The 9,457-nt window shown below is 40.1% G+C and overlaps 1 protein-coding gene across 10 annotated transcripts in view; it reads right to left on the bottom strand.

The window, feature by feature from the left end:
• Positions 1–3,371: 3,371 nt before the first annotated feature.
• The window catches only part of ptprsb (protein tyrosine phosphatase receptor type Sb), a 109,046-nt gene continuing 102,960 nt past the window's right edge, over positions 3,372–9,457 (bottom strand). For 9 of the 10 annotated variants that reach the window (XM_033650624.2, XM_078173239.1, XM_078173240.1 and 6 more), the window contains 5 exons: positions 9,194–9,320; positions 8,976–9,101; positions 8,096–8,250; positions 6,917–7,052; positions 3,372–6,083 (listed from right to left, as the gene is read on the bottom strand). In XM_033650624.2, the coding sequence (XP_033506515.1) occupies positions 6,015–6,083; positions 6,917–7,052; positions 8,096–8,250; positions 8,976–9,101; positions 9,194–9,320 (613 nt within the window). In that variant the 3' untranslated portion in view covers positions 3,372–6,014. The remainder of the gene's footprint in view (positions 6,084–6,916; positions 7,053–8,095; positions 8,251–8,975; positions 9,102–9,193; positions 9,321–9,457) is intronic. The other variant, XM_078173243.1, reaches the window with a different exon arrangement.

Genomic DNA, 9,457 nt, shown 5'->3' with positions numbered 1-9,457 from the left:
TGTGAAGAAATGTGCCATCTTTGCAGGTTCTACTAGTGTAATATAAAATGTAATAATAAGAATCTATTCAGAAGAACTGTACATGACCTCAGGAACATTCTTGTAATAAAGTTTTATCATCTTTGTATAATAGCCCTGCAGAATTATTGTTAGTTTTCCTGTGTTGATTTTTGTATTGAATTATATGGATGAATTTAATGCACATATTGTGTCGCACAGCCCACACTGATGCCAGCATTTTCAGATAAACATTATCTATTGTGCTCAGTAGGCGTTTGCTTGGAGCAATGGCAGCTCAGGGTCACATTGGCCTTCGTGACTTCTTTCTGTGGGGTATGAATCGTCACCATGTGAGGCTAAGAGAAAAGTAAACAGCTACTTGCATTAAAACGAACGCTTCCTTATAGGTGTAAAGTTACCGGGCCTGTCTCAACATGTCTCAAGAAGGAAATAGAGTGGTTAGAGTTACGAAAGCATTTAAATAGCCATAATCGAGTTTTCCTGTGATGGACAGAACAATACACCCTCTTCTTTTTCTTTTCCTTCTATAGCTTAAAAGAATTTAATACAATGAGCGGCTGGCTTTTTAAGAGATTTCAAGGAAGTAGCATGTGACAGGGTTTGCCATACACCCTCAGCAACTCTTCATATCAACACAGATCATAGTGAGAAACAATGAGGATGAAGCTGCTGTATGTGAACTTTACAACTGCAAAGGACACCTTGCATGTGGTACTGAATAGTTTAACACGAGCTCTCCTGATATCTGATCTATCCAGTGTGAGTTTCATAGTGAATTACAGCTGATTACATCTCCTCATGCCTGGGTGTGTGCCCCACTGTACTTAGAGCACGCCATCAACGATGTTAGGAACATTCCTCTTCATTTCCTAATCACAAGCATAATGCTGGTTCTCGTGAAGAATGGTACTAATTCAAAGAAAGGGGAGCGAAATGGAAAATATGACATGTTTAGAAATACATCCTATTGTTAATTGGATAAAAGAAAGTATCCTGGTTTCTGTTCTGTTTGTGCGAGGACAGAGTGTTCAAACAGACTGCATCATTTGACGATTAAAAAATGTTGATCAAAGCTCTTAAAACTAAAACCTCAACTAACGAGTGGACCCTACAGGGATACTTTGCCGATTTTCAACCATCTTGGTATCATATTAATATGTGAATATCGCTCCATCTTCACAGGGCCCAGATCTCTCTGCTCATCTCTCAGCTCAAATCTGCTGGATGACACGTGTCACAATATAAGAATTCTTGAACAAGAAGCAGGTGCCATACTGGTTCCTGTATTGTAAAACACCAAGGCTGAAAATACTGAGATCAAATGGTAAAACTAAGCAGTGCTAATCAAATATTTAAAACTCTGTTAACGTTACTGCACTGCCTATTTCTCTCCTCAAACGTTTTTAGAAACATGTTTTACCATTTAATTTGAATTCAAGATTGTTTTTACCATCTGGCTGCCATTTTGATTCCTCTGAAAAACAACCAAGCACATCACTCACCAGCCTAGCTATTGTGGCGCATTGCATTGTGGTAGTTAGAAGTTTGAATGCAACAGCCCCTTTCCTCAGTTTTCGCTGGTCATGTAACACTACTTTAAAAAAGACTTGTTCTTTTCCACTGTATATGCATTGGCAGTAAAATACTTCTTAGAAATAGCAGACATTTTGGGAATTATGCTAACTGCCTCTCATGCCCAAAATTAGCTGTCATGTCTGTATGCTAAACAGTGCTAGTGCCAGCAGACTGTTAGCTCAGCCTAGCTCAAAGACTAGAAAAAGAAATCAAACTCCGGCTACAAACACCCCTAAAGCTCAATAATCAACCCATTATATCTTAAATAGTACAAAAACCAAAGTTTAAACACTGCATGCTGTTTTTCCGTTAACTCTGAACAGAGCAAAACTAGCTCTTTCCCCTTGCGCTAAGCTGAGCTAAGCTAAGCTAAGCTAAGCTAAGCTAAGCTAAGCTAAGCTAAGGTATGCTACACGCCAGAGAGAGTTCAAACAGATTGTCAGTTAGTTCAGTTAGCTCATAAAACTAAAACCTAAACAAATAAGTGGACCTCAAAAGAATGGTTTGACACTATGGGACATTTCACTTATTTCATTTCTGTTTCATTTCCTTATTGCCAAAAGTTATATGAGGAGGTTGATACCACTGTCATGTCCTTATGCTAAATACGAAGCTAGCGCCGGAAGACGGTTAGCTTAGCCTAGCACTAACACCGGAAATGGGGAAACTAGCTAGCTTTGTCCAAAGGTCGCAAAACCTAACAACAACAACCTCTCAAGCTCACTAATTAAACACATTATATCATATTATATATGTTAATATGTACAAAGTGTATTCCTTTTTCTCTTACCTTAGGAAAGAGCCAAGCTAGCTGTTTCCCCTGCTTCCAGTAGTTGTGCTAAACTAAGCTAAACACCTGCTAGATGTAGCTTCATATTCGCCATACAAATATGAAAGTAGTAATGTTAAAAATCTTTACAAGTAACTCTCAAATTATTCTTTTTTTTTCTGGTCAAACTGCTGTTTCAAATTTGTCTTTTTTTCCAGCCCCAGATTACAGAATGTTTTTTCCATTAAAATATTTTTTGTGTGTTTTAATGCTCATGCGACTTGTTAATAGCCGTCATGTCAACATCCAACTATGTCTGGCCTCACACAGGATAACTACTGCTGTTCAATGTAATATTTTACACTCAGTGTAATGTAAAGTATTGTGTCCCTTACACTAACAGCTGTCAGTTGCATTTTATAAACAGTATTGCCAGTGAAATGAAAGTAAAAGCCAACCCCAGAGTCACATTGCTATATGTGCATTTTTTGGTGCTGGGTTCGCAATTTTCAAAGCTTTCCCTTGGATGTAAGGTAGTAACATAGTTGCAAACAGAAAAATAAGAAAGTAAGGCAGAGGGTAGGGTTTCTGCAGATAAATACACTGCCACACACCTCAAGTGGGTCGTAAGTGATGACTGAGAGGGATTACTTTTGTATCTATGAATTGTTTTTTTAGGAAAGTCCTGCATAGTATACCTTTGTTTCCCATCTTTACCATACCAAAAGGCATAAATGTGGCATTATCCTGCCTCTGTCTTGTGTTATTGGACATCTGAAGTTCAGGCAGAAGTGAATGCAACTTAATTTTGTGGCTCCAAACCAACTGAATCCAATTTCCCAACATTTTCTCAGTGTAATTTGGTGTGCAGTGTGCATTAAGTAAAAGCTGGGTGCAGTGACAGGAGTGCATTTCAATTAAAGAGTTACTTTGGTCCCATCTAGTGGACGAGGAGTGAATAACAAACCAAAAAAGGCAACAATAAACCCCACAGGAATCAAGCAGCTCGTTGTGCTGTATATCCAATCATCCTGCTTTTAATACAAAGTCAAGATACAATATCTACATCCATGGTTTGAAAGGAAAGAACAGGTACATAAGTGAGGGGGATGGCGTCGTCAGAGCTGGCCCTCAACACATTTCATATTATGTTTCGTGTGTGCGCCTTTTTATATTTCTCGACACAATAATCATTAGAAATCGAAGGAATAACATATTTCATATATGTCACACACTGTCAAGACTTCTGGACCACACATAGATTTCATATCAGAATAATTTCAGGTATAAACAATAACTTTTGAGGGTGTGTGTAGCTGGGCAATTCCTAACCCATTCTCTGTCAAAAATACACTTGCTACCATGTGCTTTCCAGCAAACTAAATACCAACAGCTTGTCTGACAACAAGTCTGCTCTATATAGCTAATTTCTCTGATGCTCTTAAACCCATCACAGTGGGGCGGACCATACCTCTTTTGCTACGATCACACCACTGCTGTTGCTATGGAGGCTTAGTGGGGGAGGGCATCAAAAGGGCATCACTGTAAACTTAAACTAGGTCTGCCTCTAACGTACATCTCTAGCTAACTAGTCGGACATCAGTAATCAGTATCAAATAGCACCCTACACAGAGGGCAAACTTTATAATAATAATAAAGCAAATAAAAAAGCACCAAAACTGACCATTAAAAATAAAAAAAACAAACAGTGACAATATCATACTTTAACATTGGCTCGCCAAAGAAACATCTTATTGGTTATAGTTGCTAAATATCCCAAATAAATAGATTAAAAACAAACGTAAAAAGTAACAAAATAGAATAATAAATATCTTAAAAAATCATATGAAATAAATATGACAAAGTGAACGATAACAATAAGGCTTTTTTTTTTGCGACAATAAGAACTACATCACATCCAATCCCACGTTATATCTTGTGCTCAGACGTATGTAACTGTACTGTATAGGACTCCAATGATAAGACTGTATGTACAAAATCGGTGAAATCGCCCGAGATGTCTGATACACTGGAACATCGCTGTGCTCGTCAATCACCACGTGGGACCAATTATGATTATATGTTAAATCAAGAAAAGATATATATCGATATCACGGACTTGTGCGGTTGTACTGGAGAGGACAGAGGGGGAAACATCATTTGGTTAAGTCGGGATGTTCTGTACAGTGAGATTTAGGAACAGAGAGAAATTGAATGCATGGAGGTGGGGAGGTGGGGAGGTTGGGTGAGAGGAAGAGGACTGCTGAAAGTGAGCAATTCAACACTCACGCTGAATATTTTTTGGGGGGATTTCTCTCATTATCTTTCACTGCCAGTAGCCTTAAATAGTAAAACACCAGACTGATTTAACTGCAAAGTCGTGCAATTCAAGTAGGTAAGCTTCAGAGGAGGAAGATGATCAGGAAACAACTTTCATCCTCGGTTTAAGATACTGTATGACAATAAAAGTTTAGCACACAACGCATGAACATTAAGCAGCATGTTGAAACACAACTAGTAAGTCGGCGTAAGGCAAAGACGTACAGTAAAAACACACAAAAATCTGCAGAGATGGGGGGATGTGTTAACGGGATCGAAGCTTTTTCATTAGCGTCTCTTTCAATAAGCCACTGCTGAGCTGACACAATGGGGGCTGACGTCGAGAGGAAGATGAGCTGGAGGATGAACGAGGACTACGGCAAATAGCAAGCAAGCTTTGTTTAACGAAGAACGCAACATCTCGGCCCGGTTGAGGATATGACGGGCTCTAATCGCTGCTCTGAGGCCGGCTGTTACTCAGCGAGGACGCGATTTGGGGAGCATGAACTGACCCTTGGCCCGGCGTGTTAGGAGCGGTCTCTAGTCTGACTTTATGTTATGCTGGATAAAAGAGGGAGCCATCTCTCCTTGTAGGCCACAGTTCATGTTCACGCTGCGTGGTTTCTCTTGGCACTGTGCGTCAGGTAAATGAGCATCCACATGCTTCTCCAACAGTCCTCAGGGTGTTGAGTCCCTACTGTAGGCTTCTGCTGAGACATAACCTAGTCATCTGCTTTAAACTATAATCAGAGCTACCTGTGGCAGCATGTAGACACCTCTGAAATAGACTCACGGACACATAGAAATGTTCACCTTTGCACTTTGTAACCCCTTAGTACACCAAACCAATAGATACAAAGTTGAGGATAAAAAGCCCATTTAGGGTGCAGCAAATATCCAGGCTCTTTGTGTTGTTTTTTTGTTTGTTTTTGTTTTTTTATACACATATAGTATCATAATTCCTGTTCAGAAGCCGTTTGTATTTCACTGGTTCATATTGGAGATAGCTGACCACAACACACATGTATTATACGTCCTTCACACTGGAACACTGAGGTAAGTATATGGATTACACATGGATAGTCTCCACACCCACCACCTCCTCAGGGAGACCCCTGGTGAGTGTGGGTGCTGTCAGACACAGAGTTCTTGTTTCTGTTTTTGTTGTTGCTTTTTGTCCTTGTCGGTGTAGAATTCATCTTTGAGTCTCGCTCCCAGGAAAAAAAGGTTCAATGTTCACGTTGTTTCAGGCCGTCTTTCTCTTGTTTTCACTCGTCGGTTTGTTTGTGGACCTTGAAGCGGAAAGATGGATGGATGGTTGTCTCTTCACTTACGTTGCATAGTGGTCAAAGCTACCCAGGTACTCCAGAGCAGCCTGGTAGCAGAACTGGTACTCGTCCTGGGTGAGACATAGAGTGAGAAATCATTGCCGTACACGGGAACAGACTTATTTTTAACGAGAACTGCAACAGAGGCTTTACTGAAATCCTGACTTTACTGTTTGTTGGAAATTCTAAATGTCACCATCTATCTAATCTCTCAGTTTGGTGGTTTTTCAAATTAACTAGAGGATTAAATGTTCCTTGTAAGATTTGTATTTGCAGACTCACATCGCACTTATATCTTTTTTCTTATTTGCTCATTAAAACTCAACATTTGCAAAAACATGGGTAGCTTCAAATCAGTCAAACAGTAATAAGGATATTGAGGAATACAAATTAAATTGGCACACATAGTATTTTAAAATATGAGTACACACAGTTGGAAGAAAATGTGCATAATAGAGAAGGCCAAATATGTAAAGCCATGTTTTAGAAGTTTTTTTGGCTGTAAAGCACAGGTTTTATGTCTCTCAGAGAATGTTTTATATTATATGTATCAGCTGACTGATAATATTATGCATGTTTACTCCAATAGCATCGTAAAAAAAGTCATCAGAGTGTAACACAGCTTGTGTTTTTATAAACAAGCCTGCCTTAAAGAAATCACAGCAAACCAAATGCCATCCACAAACATTATATTTGAGAAAAGGCAGACATCTCTCAGCAACTCACACCAAAGCAATCTCCATTAATAAACAGTACAACAGGTGAGAGGGAAAATGTACATTTGATTTTGTGGTGTCCTCTCCCTTTAAGCAGCACCATTAGTGTGCTGTATCAGTGCTTCCCTCACTCATGTCTCCGCCGTGCTTAATGAATCAGTAAGTCCCACATGCTGTTCAGTGTTTACCTCAGTCTGCACCATGGCGGGTCTCTGTGTGCGCAGCATTTTGACAGTCTGGAAGATGTCCACCGCCCCTTCGTAACGCATCCTCTCCAGGACAATACTCAGAGTGATGAAGACACCTGTCCGCCCCACGCCAGCACTACAGCCATAAGGGGAAACATTTAAATATAGTTTACAATGTGTTAGTAAACATTGTGCTGCATTCAGACCAACCCACTGCAGTTATTGTGCAGTTAAATGTACTTTTTATAGAGTGGTGCAGGGATGGTGGGGTTTTTTTTTGGAGGCCAACCAGGAAGTTAGCATGAACCTGGTTCCTTCCACAAAAAGCCACAATTGCAGTAAAATAAGTTAAGGTTTGTGATTCTTACATGTTTTGTTGAGCAAGATAATCTTCAGACATGAACACCTTTATGATTTTTTAAAAACATAAATACAATAACCACAAGTAAAAAGCTAACGTTTGGCTATAAACAAGCTACACAACGGTTGTATGACCTGATGTCACAACCACAACGATGATGTAACGCCGTGTTCTTCGTGATAGCATTCTATGTCTCATTTAGCTGCTTGTTAGCAACCATCTATTTACTGACGCAATTTAAGTCATAGAACAAAACATTAAACTTTCTAAAGCTCGTCTTAACCATAGACTTTATTTCAGGCATCTAACCAAACACCCATTCAAAAAAACCCATTGACTTCAACACGAAGGAACTGGATGTGCTAAAATGCTAACTCATTTCTGGGTCTGAGGACTTCTTTTATGCAGTTATTCAACTGTGCAATATTTTTAACCTCTTGAATGTTTTTATTGATTCAACATACAATGCACATAACTGTGCAACTCTAATTCTACTGTTTTTTTTTTACTGATGTATATATTGTAGTTAAATTTTCAAACTTACATCCAATAACGATATATATTCTATTTTAATATTTTAGTACTAGTGTTAAACACAGTGGTATAATGCACATTTTATTGCTTTATTTTTACACACTTTATTTCATACTCTTATTCTTACCTCTTGTAATTCTCTATTCTTTACATTAGAGCAGCTGTAACAAATTATAATTTCCTCTCAGGGATCAATAAAGTATTTCTGATTCTGATTTCCTGCCCCACACTTTTTACAATTAATAGTTTCATCATGAGATGTGAGGTTAAACCCGACTGCTCACCTGCAGTGAACGCTGATTGGTCCGTCCTGGCCAAACTGCTCCTTGGTTTTGTGCACTTGGCCGATGAAGTCGATGAAGCCCTCCCCAGATTTGGGCACACCTTGCTCTGGCCAATCAGTGAACTGGAACTGACGCACTGTCCGTGATTGGCCATCCTGAAGGAGTGAGAAAAATGAATAATGAAGAAGGATCTGAGGTGTGTTTTCAACACGCAGAGAGATGTTGTAGTTATTGTTTATGTGAGATGATTATTTCAAAAAGACTATTTAAAGAGCTTCTTCTTGCTGTATTGACTGAAGAGTGAGATTCTGCCAGGCAATATCCTTTTTTCCTTCTAATGATTACTGTTATCTGACCCTGGATCAGTGGCTGTGGTTAACTTCAAGCTGTAACGTCAGTGCGTCTGCTATTGTCAGCCACTCAGTAGGCAATTACATCTTTTCTCTTCTGCTCAGCCTTCCTGACTCCCCTTTAATGGAGATCAATAGAGCATCTGTCGATGTGGCGTCAGTGCAGGACAGGCTTAACTGGAGTTATCTATGACTGGCTGATATGTGCACGAGAGCACACGAGTGCACACCCTCATTCACATACACGCATGCTGTCAAGGTGATCTGGAGACAGCAATGGTTGAATAAGTGATCACGGGCTGCCTGCCGAAAGTGTCTACCTGTTGTATTACACACATTCACATACAAAACACACACTAACCAACACACACTACAGGTCGATAGGACATGCTTTGCCCCGCTGCCTTCTAACAGCACTGATGGATTGGGAATAGAGCAGAAAAGCCAAAGAGTGTAACGTGACACTGCTGTTTGAATACAACATACAACAGGAGAACAAGTCATTAAACACACAGACGCCATGAACTCACCCTGGCATCCGTAACTTTGAACTCCCGCAGGATGTACTGAGGCATGTTGTACTCAGCCATGGGGTCCACCACGAAGTACTGGTACCTGGCTGAGCGCTCGGCGGGCCAGTACTGGTGACACTTCTCCTGAGAGAGCAGGAGAAAACAGGATTGATGACTTTGTGCACAGGGCTAACACTGGCTATTATTGGTGGCACTTTGTGTGTGTGCATACTCACCCGTCCCATTTCTCTCAGCTTAGTGAGCATGACCACTATAGTGGAGTTGTGCTCCCACAGCATCCTCCAGAAATCCTCCGTAGTCTCAGCCAGTGGACCCTGTGTGGCAATGTAGCCTCTCTGCTGCCTACACACAAACACACACACACACATTCAAGAGGTATTTGACTGCAGGAAAGATGGTAGTTTCATATTACTGCAGTAGAAAGATGCAAATACTTTTGAAACTGGTGCTACATGAGCTGGAAAACAGAGAAAATTGGC

Source organism: Epinephelus lanceolatus, chromosome 12 (genome assembly GCF_041903045.1).
Source record: "Epinephelus lanceolatus isolate andai-2023 chromosome 12, ASM4190304v1, whole genome shotgun sequence".
In the NCBI taxonomy this organism is placed as follows: Eukaryota; Metazoa; Chordata; class Actinopteri; order Perciformes; family Serranidae; genus Epinephelus; species Epinephelus lanceolatus.
This window is presented reverse-complemented; position numbering and strand designations above follow the sequence as displayed.